An 18492-nucleotide genomic window follows, 5' to 3' on the forward strand; every position below is an offset into this window, starting at 1 on the left:
TATATTAATTGGGGGACTCCACTGGAGGAGTCGTGCTCTAGCTGCCGTAGGCTATGGTCACCTTTAAACCTGGTCTCCCGCTCTCCCTCAGCTAAACAAGGACTATTTGCGGCATTCCACAAAACCAAAGCTCAATAGAGCAGTATTGGTCTGACTGTTGCTGTGGTTGGTTTTTTCTTCTAGATTCGCTTTTTTATCTACAGCCAATGTTGCCAGATTCACAGTTTTAACTGTAAGTTACAGTTTTTTACCTCCAATACAAATTCGGTTTTTCGAAATTTCCGATTTGAACGAATAACATAATATTTATATTTTGGTTTTTTGTAAGTCAACATTTAAGATAAAGGGGACTACGAAGAAGACGCGTTTTCTTATATATGAAACAAATGTTTTCAGCTTTTCTTTGCATTCCAGTCGTCGCAGCAAATGTGAAAAGAGTATTTTCCCAAATCAATTTGAATACAACAATAAATAAATAAGAAATTCCAGCACTAATTTAAACGGTTTGTGGTGTTTGATTTCAAAGGAATCGTTTTTTAACCGACTTCACAAGAAGGTTATCAATTCGTGGGTATATTTTTATTTATTTTTTATATATTTTCTATGTATGTTTCCGCATAACTTGGAGCGCGTTAACCGATTTCTATCCGAGAGATAGTGTCTCACAGTTGGTCCCATACTAATTTGGTTTAGATTTGATCATTAGATCATAAAAAGTCGATTGTGTCTTTGCATTTTTTTAAAAGTTTTGGAGACATGATAGAAATATAGTAGGGGTCAACCGAAACCATAAAAATTTTGAAATTGCTCAACTGGAAAAAAGTTTGGGATCCTCTGATTTAAGCGCTACATCCATTGGATAATAAGGTTGTTATGTACGATTTGTATTTATATTTTTGATGTTTTATTTAAAGTTTAATTTCTTCTATGATGTGTATAATATTTCAAGCTATTTACGCGCTAATATAATAATTTTACCAACATTTTTCCATACAAAAAAGTCTCTCGGTTTAACAAAAAGTAAAATAGAATGAAAACTAAAGCACCTTTGCAAATAGGTTTCTTAATAAAATACAAAGTTACATATATACATATATGTAAGTAAATTACTTGTAAGTAATTTATATTTAATTACAAGTTGAATATGCGTAAAAATTCTATATATTTTTTTAAACATGTACATACATACATATGTATGTACACAACATGTCTTTGTAGCTTTCTATAAATTCAAGACTCTCTAAATAATATCAATTTTATTATAGAAACACACATTAAACGTACGATTTCAAATAAACTGAAATCGGCGCGTGAAATGCCCTTGGAACTATCTTGAAGACTCTCTACAACATACTTACAAATACATAAACATAGATACATTTTACATACATATATTAATTACAGAGTATGTCTTATAGCTACTGACTGGCTGGCTGGCTGCCTCAGCCCTGCTTAGCGTATCAGATGCAGCTTCCAGCGCAGCACAAAGTACGCAATAATACGCAGCGCAATAAATGTACCCAGCAAGGCTACCGCATCAATCCAGTACTCGGCCTGATCCATGGACATCTCTTCCAAGAACTTCTTTGGACTGCGGAAGTGACAATACATTTCATGACACTCCAATTTGGCACGATCCATGCCGTATATTGATACCATGGCGCCTAAATATTTCGGATGCGTGTGTGTGGAAGAATAAATGGACATAATTTAGAAAAAATGCTATCTCAGGCATGTACATATATAAAGTACGTTTGATTACCCTCAAATCCATAGCGCACATAACTGACGTAGGTTACCCACTGCAGATAGCCTGGTATGGTGTCGAAGTTAACAAAGAAGCCTGAGAATAGTATGGTTGGTATTGTAGTTACGGGTCCGAGGAAAACACCCGCTTCGATATTCATGCCGGCGCCAATGAGCAAGCCCAGCGATTGCGCCACCAGCGATGTGAGCACACAAATGAAGACAAACATTGAGATGCGTATCCATTCCATAGGTTGCGAGGTCAAATAGTAGACAACAATCACATAGACACTGGAGAAGAAGATCTGCGGGAAGGTGAAAAGATCGAATGTCAAATATTTGATTATTTATTAACTTTTTTGTATGTTTAAGGTGACCAGATCGAAAGACTAACTGCCTGACTGACTAAGGTTTAGACACAAAGAACATAAAGTACTTTTGAAGTTTCTATGTTTTCTATTAACTTCTTATTTGAATTTACGTGACAAATCTCTACACAATGAAAAAAGTCAGCTACATATAAGTCTCTCAGCACATAAGTTGGTTATATTGTTTAGTTAAAGTTACCAAATCCTGTGTTGAAAGACCTTCAAAGACTGTGAAAATTCGTTCGGTAATATTTTTTTGATCCGTTTTTTTTTGGTTTTCTTTCGATTAATTATCGATACAGTAGACGCTCACAAATTAGAACCACTTTGTTTTTAGGGTGATTCTAATTTCTGAAAAATTCTAATTCCTGGACGTTTTTTTATTTCAATAAAACCTTAAAATTTAAGTCAATTTGCATTGAAAAACTACAATGAAATTTTGTCTTACTAAATTTTATTCATAAAAACGAGAAAACATAAGGTAACAATCCAATATACATATATGTATTTATGCGCTAAGTCAAAAAAAGGTCCAAAAAACAAAAACTCCAATTACAGTAAATATATTTTTTTTTATCAAAAATACATAAGAGATCGATAAATATACATTAAAACAGCCAAAAATTAATCAAAAACTTCGTAACTAATTTGCAGGCATGTAGTCTGTTATTGCTGTTTGCTTCTTCCTTTTATTTGTTTCTGCAATAACAATCTCATTGCGAAGAGCTAGCAGATTGCTTGTGTGCTTTGCGGAAAACGATTCACTATAAGTACACCATTTTATTAAATTATTGACGCTTTCAATGGCTGTAGAAGTAGAGACAACTGGTAAGACCTCCCGGTCATCAAATTCGCTGCTACCTGAAGACTCATCATCGCTATTGAGATCATGTGCAGGGTCGTCATCAAGCACATCATTGTTCCATATTTCAATTTCTGGTATGCTAATGTTATTAGTTGGCTCTATTTCTGTTAAAAGTGCTTGAGCTGCCTGAAGAGCTCCATTGCAGTCTTGATCTTTTTGCAGTAGCTGTGCTAGTGGCACATCATCGTCATCACTTTCATACTGATCAGAGTCCCAGTTGTTCAACTTTGACCAGGACTTTTTTATTACTCTTTCTGGAACATCATACCAAGCTTGCTTTAATAGCATGATTGCATTTCGAATTGAAAAGGATTTCAAGCGAACCTTGAGGTCACCTCCTTCAGCAATTAATTGAGAAAGAAGCATACTTCTGTAGTTTAGCTTGGTTAACTTAATAGGATTCTGATCCATTGGTTGTAAAGTTGCTGTTACATTTGGTGGAAAGAAAAATGCAATTATATTTCCATCGTCGCTTTGAAGTTTCTCAATTGGTGCATGAGCAGAGCAGTTGTCAATTAGCAAAATTGCCTTCGGAGGCAAATTATTTTCCTGAGAGAAACGAATCACCTGTGAATTGAAAATATTTTGGAATTACTGAACCTAAAAACAAAGTTTTTTCTTACCTCATGAATAAATATCTTGTGAAACCAATCATGAAAAATCCGAGATGTCATCCAAGCATTTTTTGAAAAGTTGTAATGGAGTGGATTATTGAATCCTTGGAAACTTCTTGGTTTTTTTGCTTTTCCAATTACTAATGGCATTAATTTATGTGATCCATCAGCATTTACACCAAGTAACACTGAAATTCGTTCCTTCTGGATTTTATACCCGGGGGCGGTTTTCTCGAAAAGAGAGACGTATGTTTTGTCAGGTAAACAACGGTAAAATAATCCGGTTTCATCTACATTATATATTTGTGACTCCATTAGCCCCATCTCATCGACTTTTGCACGAAATCTGTGAATAAACGGGGTGACTGAAGCAACATCACTAGAGAGAATCTCGCCACAAATTTTTAAAAAACGTATTCCGTGTCGTTTTTTAAATTTGCTAAACCATCCATCACTTGCGCTAAATGTACTTTCATCTTTATCGGGATATTCCACTTTGAATATTTGTTTGGCTTTCTCCTTTAGTATTGGCCCAGTTAATGTACACTTTTTTTCGCGTTGATTTAAAAACCACTTATAAAGACTTGCTTCCATTTTTGGATATTCAGCGATATGCAATGATTTTTTGTTAGCCTTATGATAGGTATTAGAAACAGCGCTTAAAATTGATGATTTCATAGATTTGATATAGGTGATTGCAGATGGCGCCACATCAAATTCTAGGGCTAACCGCTTCCCTTGAATACCTTGGTCAAGCTTTTCCAAGATCTGCACTTTGGTTTCCAAAGACAAAGTATTTTTCTTACGTTTATTTGGCATTTCAACGAACGACTTTTACTTTTAAGCAAACAATGCCGAAACACGTGCACGCGAATCGAATTTCAAACAAAAACTAACAAAAACTGTACAGATAGCGACGAAAATCCAACGACTACCGAGCGTAACATGAATAAATTGGGGATTCCCCTTTTTATATCTATTTTGCAACAAAAAAACATGTAATGTATTCAAAAAGTTGATTCTAATTTCTGGAAATTCTAATTACTAAGAGTTCTAATTTGTGAGCGTCTACTGTACTAATTTTTTATTTGATTTAAAATATTCTCGAGAAAATTCGATTACCGTTCAAGAGTCAAATATTCACAAAAAATAATCGATAGTTATGATAAACATTTTTTTGAAAAAGTTTTTGCCTTGAATAATTGAAAATTAAAATTTTTTCATTTTATTTTTGCGATCTCTAGGTTTATTATTTACAATTTCCAAAACTATTTATCGATAATATTTTGTATTCGGTTAAAAGTCAGTATTTCGAACTCAAATTCACAAAAAAGTGTTTGCTTTAAATTGAAATAAAAATTTTAAGTTGGATTTTTTTACCTATTTTGGATTGCTTATTTAAAATTTTGTCAGATTCACAAAAAAAGTTGTTTCGTTTTAAATAATTGATATAAAAAATTTCAGTTGGAATTTGTTACCTATTTTGGATTGCTTATTTAAAATTTTGTCGATAACAATATTCTCGATTAAATTAGCTTTCCGCATCCTGTTTATTCAGATTCACAGAAATAATCGATATTTTGACTTTACGGTATACTCTTTCGAAATATTTTTTTTTTTAAATAATTGAAGAACTAAAAGTGCACAGTTTTAATTTTTTCGAACTTTTGGTATTCCAATTTGAATTTTTTCGATAACTCTTTATCGATAATAAATTTTTATTCGACAAAAAATATTCTCGATTAAATTCGACGACCGGATTTGCGATTCCATATATTTAATTTTACTAATATATACGTACACATATAAATATTCCATTTTTTTTATTAGAATAAACACAAGACAATTAAAAAACATTTCGAAAGTGAACTGTTTATTTAGAAAACTATTTATTTAAACCATTAAATTTTTTGATTTTACGAATTTTTGTAGCAAATAAAATGGTTATAAGAACAAACATTTTGTGGGAAAAAATATTTATTATCATTCAAACGGGAGTTGGTTTAAACTTCTTGAAAAGTTAAAAGCTTCGCCATTTCGCAATATTTTGTTCTTTCTGACTGCCACATTTAATTTAAGTTTTATCGATATTTTTATTTTTATATATATTTGTTTTCCGAAAGAAAATCGTAGTAATCGATTGTTTCTTTCAGATGTCGATTTTTTAATCATAAATTGTCGAACATTTTTGTGTCTCAACAAATGTGTGTTCAAACCAAAATATTGAATTTATCCTTAATAATAAAGCTCCTTTTGTCATCACAATGGGCTTCTACATCGGAATTTATATCATACTAATACTATTTTCGATATTTTTAGTTATCGTTTTAGTTTTCTGACTTTAAATTTTTCTTCACACCTGGTCACTTTCTAAAAATATAAATCAACATGCACCGCATGTCATACCTGAAAGGGCAGATCGGCCATTGTCTTAGCAAAGTAGAACGCCTTCAGCGAGTACCAGTAATTTAGATGCTCCCGCACAAACACCGACATCTCAGTGGGAACTGAAAAAAAAGACAAAACAAAACAAAACCAGTTCAATTAAAACTACGCCCTTGCCCTTAGACCTTCGTCTAACCTAATTTCATTCACTTACAAGTCAATATCGTCGGCATCATCGCTGTAAACATTGTGAATAGTGTTGTGAAGAAAATACATCCAGCATTGCTCATCACCTTCGACGCTTCATTGCCCACATCATAGTAAATCATGCCAATGATGGCGCCCACAATAACGTGCGAGGCTAAACGCATATGCGTCAACATGCGATCGCGCATAATCGTCACAAAGGAACGCTTCAACAGTATCCAGAATTGTGTCCAGCCGCTGGTGGGGAAGCCAGAGCTGTTGGGCAGCGTAACGACACTCTCGTGCGAATCCAGCAACGAAGTGGTGCAACCGGCGGCTGCAGCTTTCTCGGCGGCGGCCGTGAGGGCATTTTGTCCACCCTTCGAGTTCAGACTGCAACTATCTTCATGAACATTGTAGGTCAGTCCAGTACTGGAGTTCCCATTGCCATTATTACTGCTCGGAATGTTTAAATTGATAACGGTACAGTCTGATTGCTGTGATTGTTGTGACTGTAACATGGCTGTAGTCGATTCATTCGAATCCGATTTGGCCACCAAGCCTATGGCCGATGCATCCATTTGGAATTTCTCATCTGTATGTGTGAGTGTTGTGGTCGCTGTGAGCGACGTTGTTGTTGCACTATTGAAATTCTTGCAACCATTATCGGCACCATCGCCTTTGGCAATATCATTCGCAATGCAGCGTACACCCGTCATATTCAATCCATAGTCCTTTTGGCTGTATTTCTTGCACTTGCCTTCCTTGACCGCCGCCACCAGCTTTTGCACAGCTTCGCCATACTCGCCGCAGGCTACCTCCAGCACATAGTCGGCCGGATTGTGATATGAAGGGCAGTCGTAGCCGAGCGACGAGAGAAATGGCACCAGACCTCGCACGCGTCCTTGGTACATGCATTGGCCCTCGGCGAGCATGTACAAGTGATCAAATTTTTCGAAGAGACGCGCCGACGGCTGGTGAATAGTGCAAACGATAGTGCGGCCGCCACGTGCCAAAGACTTGAGCAAAGAAATCAGCTGGAAGCAGGTTGAACTATCCAAACCGGATGTGGGTTCGTCAAAGAACATCACTGGCGGATTGTTGACCAACTCGAGTGCAATGGAGAGACGTTTACGTTGTCCACCCGAAAGATTGTAGGTCTTCGTGTTGCAGGATTCCATCAGACCAATTGTTTCGAGTATCTCATCGACTACGACTCTCTTGGCAGCCAAATTCATATCTTTACCCAATTTCAGATTGGCTGAGATCATCATGGCTTCACGTACCGTGAGATTCGCAATCAGTATGTCGTCTTGCATGATGTAGCAAGAAAGTTTGCGGAAGCGACGCAGATTGCGCTCTTTGCCATTAATCAGAACCGAACCGCTCAACTGGGATGTTCTGAAAAGAAACATAAGAAGTATGACTAAGAATAACAGACTAAACAAAAAATTTACTTATGTATTTAATAAAGTATAATACATAACTATGTATGTAAAATAACTAGAATTGTCCGCAGTAACAAACCAAATAGAGCTCGACTCCCGGTCGATTGCTTAATGTCGGATGTGAAATCATTTTCCGAATAATGCATCATTCTCTTAAAAGTCTGTTACTACCACCATTAAATTCATACAGTATTTGTATGCTATCTTCTCGAATGTAGCAGTCCAGTGTGCACAGGAAGGCTCAGAATGAGTTCGACGTGAAAAGTGTGGAATGTGTTCCCGACGATAGTTATAACCCTGGGGATTGGACGACAGATGAACACAGTTGGCTGGAAAGCAATCACTCGAAAGCTTCACTTGAAACTTCACAATTGGCTCAGAACGCAATGACAGTGCAATACGAAAGATGAGTTAATCTGATAGGTGGCGCAGGTGTCGAGATATTTGAAAAACCCTTCTGAAAAGGATTGGTAAATAAAATAAAACTAGAAGGTCTCAACCTACCGGTTCTTAGAGACGTAAACCTAAGTCCTTCCTCGGAAATCAAATATCTAGGGGTAAGTTTAAGAACGAAGCCAACGTCGAGCTGAAGATAAATCGATCGCTAGTAAGACTTGGGTTCTGAGGTGGGCTATAGCATTTTGGGAATACCTAGCTTTAGTAAGACCGATTATGACAAATTTTTCAGCAGCAGGTGGCGTGGAGTCCTCGTAAAAATATACTCAAAAGAATTTCTATGCTAAAAAATCTAAAAAATAGTTTATGTATAGGTATTACAGGCACAATTAGGGCTCTTAATGCCTGGCTGGATTTTCTACCCCTGTATTAGCGGACCAAGAGAAAGCAAGTAAGGCTGCATTCTTTTTGATTACAGTACGGTATTCAAAGTCCGCAGGCAGATAGCTGTTTGGAAGTTTGTTAGAGCAAAAGCCTTTGAATTGCCTCTAAATGACAAACTAGTGGCTGTAGTATCTTTTAGAGGACAGTACGGTAGCTTCCTACAAAGAAGCAATGGGAATATTCAGATATTCCCTTGAGGAGCTCGGTAAAAATTTTCTATAGCGACGGCTCTATGAACGAAAATGGTATTGGAGCTGGATGGCAAGGACAGCAACTTAAGATGCTTTACTATTTTAGGTGAAATGGCAACGGTATTCATATCGGAAGTCTTAGAAATACTGAAAGTAATTGACAGGGTAATTGTCGAAAGGTGGTGTGGACATAAAATTAGAGTCGACAGTGACAGCTAAACTGCTTTAAAAGCCTTGAAAACCACTCGAACCTCTTAAGAATAGTCTAGCAATGTAAATTGAGGATGACCTCCGTTGCACGGTGGAAAGAGCTTGAACTTACCTGGGTGGCATGAGACTATGGTGTGTAAGCCAGGTAACTGGTAGATGGCGAACTTTGCTTTTTTTGAGTGAGGAGTGAGTAAAAAAAAGCAATAGTGGTTCTGTACTGTAGTAAAAATGCCATGGATTTCCCATCCCCCATCGCTGTATGAAACCATAATCAAGCCAATCTGTTATATGGGATCATTCTCTGGTGAAATTCACTGGAAGTCTTTTATTGTTAGGAAGTTAGAGCTCGTGCACAGGACGGCCCTCGTTGGAATCAGCGGAGCGCTTCGGGCCATTCCCACTCTTGCACTAATTATTCTACTCAGTGTGGAACCTGTTGACATTTCGGGCAAACTAGCGATGGTTCGATCAGCCATTAGACTCAAAAGCACGGTTGCCACTTCGTCAAAATTTTGTGTACCATAATATACAAGTAAAAAGGCCCAAAATAAAATAAAATGTACAATTTTTTGCCGTCTAACAAAATTATATACAACCGCCTAAAAAATCGCGTTACTTCCAAATCAAGCTAATTTGTCTTCAAGGAAACAGTAACTAGTAATTGCAGGGCCTATGAAGTGGCCACGGAAGAGCACTCACCTCGGAAAGGGAGGGCAAATGAGTTTCGTTGGCAGCCTGCGGCATGCTCCTGCACAGATGAGCTCACAGTTGGTTCAAGCAGCACAGTTGGGCTTAAACCCCGACATGCAAAAATGCATGGTCCTTCTGGCCGGTTATTGACCGCGGGCGGTGAAGGGAACTTCTGCAGCTGGCTAAGCGCCAGCTTTCGATTCTTACAGGTTTACTGGCCGGACATGGTCCTTGAGTAACCCACGCGGTGCGACTTAACATCGTCATGGATACCTACTGCAACGGCTGCCAATAAATGGATGCATACGCTTCGTATCTTTAAGGCACCATAGTGAAAATCTACTCACACAACCGAGAATTTGCCGAAATTTCCCTCATTAGGTAGGTGGATTATGGCGCTTATTATGATGTCGACTTATTACTTATATGAATGAATGAATGAATGAATCTCGAGGTTGTCAATAAATCACTTGGCATACAAAGCAAGTAAACAAAAAGGGCAAAAATGGATTTGAATAGCTTTGTCTGCACTCAAAAGGAACCTAATATTGCGACAAGTGCCATTCATGCACAAAAACACTTGTGTACCACGACGTACTAAAAGGATACTTATGTACGTGCGTATTTTCACGTACTCCTCGACACTCAAACAGCAATGGAAACAAATCAGAAAATATTCGAAGAATGTCAAATGCGAAATAGAGCAGCTAAATGAGCGATAAATAGCGGCAATAGAATACTGTGAGTTGTGGTGTGAAGGAATTAAATAAGTGTGTCGAAGGCATGCGGCAACTTGAATTTTGGCTAAGGAAACTAAAAGAAACGAAAAAAAAGTAAAGGAAGTAATAATCGAATTTTGAGCTTTATGCTGACGAATGAAGAAGAGGAAGCCATAAAAATAGCAAGTAACTAATAATACTAACTACATGCCACCCTTTTGTCCTGTCGTATTGTGAAGCATGCATGCTTGCCGCATATTTGTGGCTGGTGGTGGCTTAAGTCTTCATAATTACTTGCGGCTTATTGGATTTGGTAAACTTGTGACGCAAGTAGCCTTAAAGCTGCTGACTTGGACACCGGGACATGCGCCTTCTCAAAATTCTGCTCTGAAAGTTTTTATAACATTTTTTTTAGCTTTCCTGCCTTGTTTTACCGTAGTTACATACACATATACATACATCCAAGTACTTACTTAAAAAGACTATACATAACTATCTACTACTCATACTTACTTGTAGCCAGCTAAAATGTTCATAAGTGTACTCTTCCCCGCTCCGGACGGTCCCATAATGGCAGTAAGTTCGCCATTGCGAAACTTGCCCGAAACACTTTTCAGTATAGTCTTTAAGCCACGCCTTCGTCCTTCCGACACCGAATAGGATATTTCAGTGAATTCAATATCGACAGGTGGTCGCTGTGGCAGATGTGACAGCGTAACGGTGCCCTTCTTCTGGCCATTTGGACTGCAATTATTTTTTATTTTCGATGCGAGTATATGATTCTGACTGGGAATGCCACCATTGCAAAGATTGCTTTGTGAGCTGGAAAATAGAAAAGTAAAACAGAAATTATGGGATTAGTGATATAATTTAATGTGCATCAAATAATTGTTGTATGAAGAAAAGATTGCGAAAAAATTCCAACCTCTATTTTTTAACGTTTTAATAATTCTGAAAGAAATCATTGAATCAGCGATCGTTACATGGAAGAATGTCATAACACAAAAAATCGCAAAAATCTTAAAGGCAATGTTTTTAATTAAGAAATTTTGTCTGTTCAAACCAGGGCTTCGGAGAGAAGGTTGTTTTTCTTCGCTCCGCTGCGGTATTTTATTTCGCTCCGAGCTCCGCTTTTGCTCCACCCGCGCTCCCAATAAATTTTTATTTATTTACATATTGAGCCCTAATCGACAAAGAATTTAGGCGACATTTTTTTTTAATTTTCTTTTTGATGCAGAAATGCATCTAGATGCTCTAGGAACACTTCTGCATCCAAAAGAAAATTAAAAAATTGCCAAGTTAATTAAGTATGGAAATTTTTTTAATACGGTTATTTTCAGTGATAAAAAAATCATAATTTAAGTAAATTTATTAACTGTTTTTTTTTTTGTGGAAAACCAACAATAAAAATATTTCTAAATAAATCGTTACTAGGCCAGAAAATAACAACAAAATATTGAAAATTTTTCTTTAAGGAGCAAGCTTGAGTTCGTGGAGAGGAACTGTTCCTATCGAAGACGTTTTCTGAGACGAAATTAAGGAATTCTTCAGAAACTACATTCCAAACCTTCCGGTGTTCGAATGAATGGCTAAAGTGCTTAAGAAGATGGATGAACCCTAAGGATTACCAGTGATAATCCTGCAATGCAGAGTCCCTCGGTCCTATCGCTGATACCTAAAGGGTAATAAATTAACGGTTCAAAAAGGTAGTACTTAAGGTCTGAAAAGACGTTGCCAGAGGGGTTAAACCGGAGAGAGAGGGAGGATAAAAGGCGTGCCTTAAGAGTATAGGGGTGGATTCACACTCAATTCTGTAGGATGCCAAGCGTACTGGTGGTGCGTATTTTTTTTGGAAGACATAAAGACAATCAGTTTGGAGAGCGTGGTCTGAAAACTATGGCTGATATCCGCCTTCAATGATCATTATGGTGAGGTAGAGTTTCATCTGAGGCTAGGCGCAGAACGATCAGCTTCGCGATTGGGCAAAATTAAAACTCGCAGCTGACGAGGAACTGGGTCTATCCGAAAGCTCAGGAGATGAACTAGCAGAGGTGATCTGGAAACTCCATGTTCTGTCAGATCATTGAAGGACTGAGCGAAGCTCCTTTGGTGGACATCCGAGCTCTCTGAGGTTATGCCGTCAAGCACGTGACTCTTTAATAAAGACCCCACATCTACGTTACTCTGGAATTGGGAAATTTAAAAAGCATAAACTGGAAACTGCTCCTTTAGGATATTTGGGCAATGAGGCGGGAAATTGGACAGTGAGTTTCGCGGAATCCCTCAAACTACTCCTCGATACTCACTTTCAAAGCGACCCATCCCCAAGAGGAACCTACCAACTGGGGGAAAGTAGATTTCGAAAGTGCCATATATGACCTACTGGATAACCATTTCCTTCCTGTACCATAAACTCTTTCATGCCCCTCAAGCGAGTCAGCAAGACCAGATGGCATTATACCCGCCCAGTTGCAAAAGACCTTGGCAGTGGCTCGGAGCGTAGAGAGTGGTCAGTGTAACATTAATTCCTAATGCTGGAAAAAGCTTCCACATTTTTCCAGTGATTTCAAACCATCCCTCGTATTTCCCAACATCACATTTGGAGAGGCTGATTGATCTACTTATTAGAAACAGGACTACTTAAAATACTTATTTAAGTGATAAGGTTTGGTTGACTTTGTTGCCAATGGTAGTCATCATTTACCACCTATGGAAGCATTGTCCTGAGGATACATCAGACTAGGCAGAGTATACTTTCAATTGCCATCAAATTACAAGTTATGAAAGTTTTATTATATGGCAATTGAGAACTGCATATGCAAAAAAAACACAAATTACATTAAGGAAATATTTGTACATGTAGTAGAGCATTGTATGCATTTAGGCGCGCAGTGTTAGCAGTCGCGCCTAAACATACCTTCTGCGAATTATTCCAAAAGCTACTTTTATGTAACGGCAATAAATTTTGAAAAATAAGTTGTCATTTGTCATTGAGTGAATAATTCTATGTACATATTTTTTTCTTCTAAACAAAGTTGCCGATAAATCTCAAATATTTTTTTTTGCCAAACAAAAAAATCAATACATTCGCGAAACCATGTGCCACGTGTGTTTAATTAAAAATAAAAAAAACTATATAAAAAATACAATGCTACGTAGAAAAATAATATGGGTATTAAATTAAATAGAAAATTCTTTAGAATTAAGGCAGATTAAATTTTTTTTGGGTATATAAGGACGAGTAGGTATTGAAAATGTTCTTTTGAAATTTTATCCTTGAATATCCTTGAAATTTTGCAATACTTATTTTTGATAAAGCTATATGTTAAGAACTAATATACACTCGTTCAAATCCTTAAATTTCGTCCTTCTAACTTTATTAGCTCAAAATAATAAGATTAATTAAAATGGTATTTTCAGAATCTATTCATCCTGGTGAACTGAAAGATTTGGTATCCGAATTATTATTCTACATTGTACTAAATTTTTTAAATCATTTTTGGAATTAGTTATATCTTTGAAACCACAAATTCCTAAAAAGAGAGAAAAACTAAAACCGGAGTTTTAATATAGAAATCATATTTTAACTGTTAAATTATGAGATTGATTGTAAAGATCATAACAGTTACGGTCTCTGAACGAAAGGAAAAATGCAATAAAAATTTAAAACATTCGTTTTCTTGTGGAATTTTCTGCTCCACCACTTAATAGTAACTTCAAAATTCCACCACATTACTTATTATGTATGTATGTATATATGCCACTTTAACCCTTTAACCAAACTTTAAAACCCTTTTTATGCCTACTTCATTGGTTTCAGCCAGGCCGCCATTGTTGCAGCAAATTCCTGACGCAATTGACCTGAATTTAGCGGTTTGCGTTGCTGCTGCTGCTGCTGCTGCTGCTGTAAAGCACTAATACAGCCATTCTTGGTGAGTTTCGTTTGCACAAAACAGGATACTGGTCGCGCGCGACGTACATTCACATTAGTACTGCCATCGTGCAACATATCCACGTAGGCTTCCACATACTCAGAGTGACGCCGCTGTACCGCAAAATTGTCCACGAAGCCTGTGTTGCGTATGCCACCGTCTGCATCGACAAGAATTCGCACTGCGCCTGCTGCTGAAGGCTGACCTGCGTTATTCGAGGAGGAGGACACAGCTGCCTTGCCTTTAGCACTGCCATTTCGCTGGCAGTTTAGGACGAGTTGACTGCCACTGTCGGTGCTGCTGCAACGCGTTAGCAGCTGCGGTTGTGAGGTTGTTAAATTATCTAAAATACTGCAATCGGATGTGTGCGACATGTTGAATGGTGTATGCGATTCGATTTTGTTTTTTGTTGTTTTCGATTTCGTTGTTGTACTCAGTTATAAGATAAATTTTCACATTTTGTGCGCGTTGTTGCAGGAATTGCACTGTTGCATTGTATGCAAGGATGTGTGAAGGATTATTATTTTTTTTTTTAATTCACAAATAAGATATTTTTACATTCATCTTAATGTTTTTTTTTATTTTATTTTTTTTTTTTAAGGACAAATTTTGTTTTTTGCACTATTTCTCAGTTTAACACCTTTCATGCAAGGATAATTTTGAACACTCATATATTTTAAGGAAATTGAAATTTTTAAGCCTTTTCGATATTTGTTTCGCCGCTCGTTTAGAACGTTCAACTTGCGCCCATCAGCAAACACTGAACTCTGTTCGCTATCTCAACTATGTTTACACTTAAACTTTTACTCTTCTTCTTATTCTCCTTATTCGTTTTCTTCTTTGGCTGCCAAGTCCATTGCCGTTTTGCCCGTTTCAAGCTTGCCTACCGCCCTGCCCTGGCTTGGTCGAGCGTGGAATGTATGAATGTATGTGCACGCCTGATAGAATGCCCTCTCCCCTCAGGCCGTTTGCACAAGTGCAGTTAGTTTCTTGATTATGTGCATGTGTGCATGTGTGTGTGGGTGTGTCGTTGTGTCGGCTGTACGAAATAGTGCATAACTAGAGTGCTAGTGACTTTGAATGGACCGCGTAATGAACGGCTGCACAGTGGGCGCGTTTCATACAACGGTTGGCCATAAATTATTATTATTATTTTTATCATTATTATATTATTATGTATTTATATCTCAAAACCCACATAAATGAAATCAAATGCCAGTGCTCGGACTATGCCAAATTTGTGGAATTGATAATATGTTTTTTTGCTAAATTACATTTCTACTACTTCTACCACCGTAAGCTAAAAAACTACCACAACTTGAAACTTCTTTTTTTTTTTATTTGTTCATTTGCGCATTACTGAATGGGCATTTTCGACCATAAAAAACAACATTGCTTTCTGCGACGTCGACATGTGTATGATAAATATGATCGTCTTCGTGCATCTTACAATAATTGACGACTGACTGATGCTTTGCTAGCACTTCGGCAAAGCAAATCAAATCAGTTGCTGCTGAGACTTCACTGCGCAACTATTCGACAGAAAATGTTTCGGGAGGAATAGTAAATATATTTTTAGAAGCTTGTAGCTCAAGGAAATTTTTTTTCGCAAAACAAAAAAATGTGTTCTTTATTTGCCCTAAAAAAACATTAAAAATCGTATTAAACTTGATTTCGAATTTCGAACCCATCCACCCATCACCCAAAATTTCCCAAAAATTTTAAACTTTTTATTTAGAATTTCCAGAAAAATTTTAGGTATGCAGTTTTATAGCGCATTAAATTTTAATAGCTTAAAGTTCGAATTTCAAGACGCTAGGAAATCGCCTTGATTTTTAATGATTGACAAGCGTGTACTTTTATATGGAAGAAAAAGCCTAGCACCGTTAGCAAAAAAACATAAACATTAAATAAATAAAAGATAAATAGCCAAAACTGGTCAAAATGTCACTTAACTTAATCAACAGACCATACTTAAGTGCATATGAAATATTTATAACACATTTTGTTTTGGAATTTACCACAATTTTTCATGCTTATTTACCGATAAGAAAACTTTTTGCGTCCGAACACTGGCCAACAGAAACTGATTTGATTTGATTTGCTTTGCTCAAGGCGTATTTATACAAGGTGATGTTGATGGCGAATTTAGATTTTCGCCGCGGTACTTCTTAATGTCAAAATGATGTATTTGTTGTAATATGAATTCGCCTTGTTTACAACAAACACATCATTTTGACTTTTATTTCACTACTCATTTTATATCGTTTAATGGGTAATGGGTTCAGTGTGCGAGTGAATGGCCAGCAATCAACGCCTAACTGAATGCGCTTTTCTCCGCATGTTCGTAGTGTAAGCGATTTACTAAATTTGAAAGGAATGCACTTTTAGCTTTACTGCAGTTTGTTTTAAAGAGAAAAGGCAAGACTAAAAAAATAAATTTGAATTTTCATGGTACAATAAACTTTCTGGTACAACTTTAATTCGACCTCACCGAGAAAAGGAATACTTTTGGACAAGGTGGAACCATCCGCTTGAACTGTCAAGCTATTGCAAGACTGTGACCAAAATATCTGGGATAAGCATGCCCAAAGGAGATCTCTGGAACCGAAACGTTGTTTTTGGTTTGATTTTACTACTTTTTGGGGACAACCACTTTAACCTTGCTTCATGTGGCTGGAGCTGACGGCCTGTTAGCTGATGTATTCAAGTACGGCGGCAAGAAGTTGATAAGGTTCAAGCACCAGCTTTTATGCAGAAAATGGTCAGATGAACGAATGCCGGACGACTGGAATTGAAGTGTGGTTGGCCCTATCTACAATAATGGCGACCCCGCCTTTCCCGCTACCTACCGCGGGATTAGCCTACTAAGCATAGGCTACAAGTCTAATCGAGCGTATTGTGTGAAAAACTGAAGCCCACCGTCAGCGAACTGATTGGGCCATCTCAATGTGGGTTTAGTCCTGGAAAATTTATCATAGACCAGGTATTCCCAATACGACAAAAATTGGAAAATACTCGCAAGAAAAATATCGACCCTCACCACATATTTGTCGACTTCAAAGCCGCTTCCGATAGCACTAAAAGGAGTTGCCTATACTCCGCGATATCTGAATTTAGCATCCCCGCGAAACTGTCCTCTCATAACCGTTCGCTCCCACACGGGTTTTAGACAGGGCGACTCCCTTTCGTGTGATTTCTTTAATCTGATGTTGGGGAAGCTATTAAGAATCGAAAACCTGCACCGCTGCGCAAGAATTTCTACAAGAGTGTGTTATTGTTGGCGTGTGCCGATGACATCGATCTTATTGGTAAAAACAAGGGCTACGTCTGTTCTGCCTTCTCGGGAATAGATGGAGAAACAAAGCGAATGTGCGTGGTGGTAAACGAGGGCAAGACGAAGTATCTGCCATATTGGATCCGCCATTTTGAGTTTTTGAGAACCGATTTTAGTTTTGTAATCAGCTAGTTAAAGAACCTTTGAGAATCTTTAGATTACAGTGTAGTTGGGCGTTTGTGACATATTTATTAGGGGGTGTTCACAATTATGCTCAGAGTTTTTGATTAGAATCTTTGAAGCAACTCAATGTTTGAGTTTGAGGCTATGCCCCACAGCTGTATACCGTAAGTACAAACTGGTTTTATTGGATTACTGAGCATCAGGGTAGCCAACTCATTTTTGATGATTCCCCGATTTCGACAATGAAATTCCCCGATTTGGCCCGAAAATCCGTAAAATTCCCCACCCATAGATATATCCTTATAAAAAAAAAAAAAATTNCAATGAAATTCCCCGATTTGGCCCGAAAATCCGTAAAATTCCCCACCCATAGATATATCCTTATAAAAAAAAAAAAAAATTTATATATTTTGATGTATCGCTGATATTTCTGTTTATTTTGTTTTTAAGTGTAATTCATCTATTTATTCATAAATCTACCGAAACTTTTAAAAAGTTTGTTAGCAAATAAAGAATAAAAATATATATAAAATATTTACACTCAAACTGTGGTCGAAAAAAATTTAGTTCCATCAAATTTTGACAAGTTTTGATGTATTTTATTTTATTTTTTGTTATTTAATTTGAATTATTTTTTATAAGAATAGAGCTCTTTCTTTAACAAAAGACGTTCAAATCCAAGATTCATACTTTGTACAATATCAAAAAAAAAAAAAAAAATAAACAAACTTTCGTAAAAATGTTTAGCTTTTTAATTTAAATAAAGAATAAAAATGTGCATATAATATTTACGCACAAACAGTGGTTGAAAAAAATTTAGTCGCATCAAATTTTGATA

At 36.9% G+C, this 18492-nt stretch overlaps 2 protein-coding genes across 3 annotated transcripts in view; both read right to left on the bottom strand.

The window, feature by feature from the left end:
• Positions 1 to 861: 861 nt before the first annotated feature.
• Atet (ABC transporter expressed in trachea) overlaps positions 862 to 18492 on the bottom strand; it is a 62233-nt gene continuing 44602 nt past the window's right edge. The window contains exons 1-6 of one of the 2 annotated variants that reach the window (XM_017622070.1): positions 14069 to 14761; positions 10776 to 11084; positions 6193 to 7565; positions 6000 to 6100; positions 1763 to 2051; positions 862 to 1664 (exon numbers count right to left, since the gene is read on the bottom strand). In XM_017622070.1, coding sequence (XP_017477559.1) covers positions 1453 to 1664; positions 1763 to 2051; positions 6000 to 6100; positions 6193 to 7565; positions 10776 to 11084; positions 14069 to 14568 — 2784 coding nt within the window. In that variant the 5' untranslated portion in view covers positions 14569 to 14761 and the 3' untranslated portion in view covers positions 862 to 1452. Of the gene's footprint in view, positions 1665 to 1762; positions 2052 to 5999; positions 6101 to 6192; positions 7566 to 10775; positions 11085 to 14068; positions 14762 to 18492 lie in introns of those variants that run through there. The other variant, XM_017622071.1, reaches the window with a different exon arrangement.
• Positions 2631 to 15012, bottom strand: LOC108367460 (jerky protein homolog-like). The gene is made up of 3 exons (XM_017622072.1): positions 15002 to 15012; positions 3603 to 4669; positions 2631 to 3546 (listed from the first exon to the last, which is right to left on the bottom strand). The coding sequence occupies exons 2-3, from the start codon at positions 4410 to 4412 to the stop codon at positions 2758 to 2760; spliced, it is 1599 nt and encodes a 532-aa protein (XP_017477561.1). The 5' UTR covers positions 4413 to 4669; positions 15002 to 15012; the 3' UTR covers positions 2631 to 2757.

This window comes from Rhagoletis zephyria, unplaced genomic scaffold (genome assembly GCF_001687245.7).
Source record: "Rhagoletis zephyria isolate East Lansing unplaced genomic scaffold, Rhagoletis_zephyria_1.1 Rzeph_scaffold_02693, whole genome shotgun sequence".
Classification (NCBI taxonomy): Eukaryota; Metazoa; Arthropoda; class Insecta; order Diptera; family Tephritidae; genus Rhagoletis; species Rhagoletis zephyria.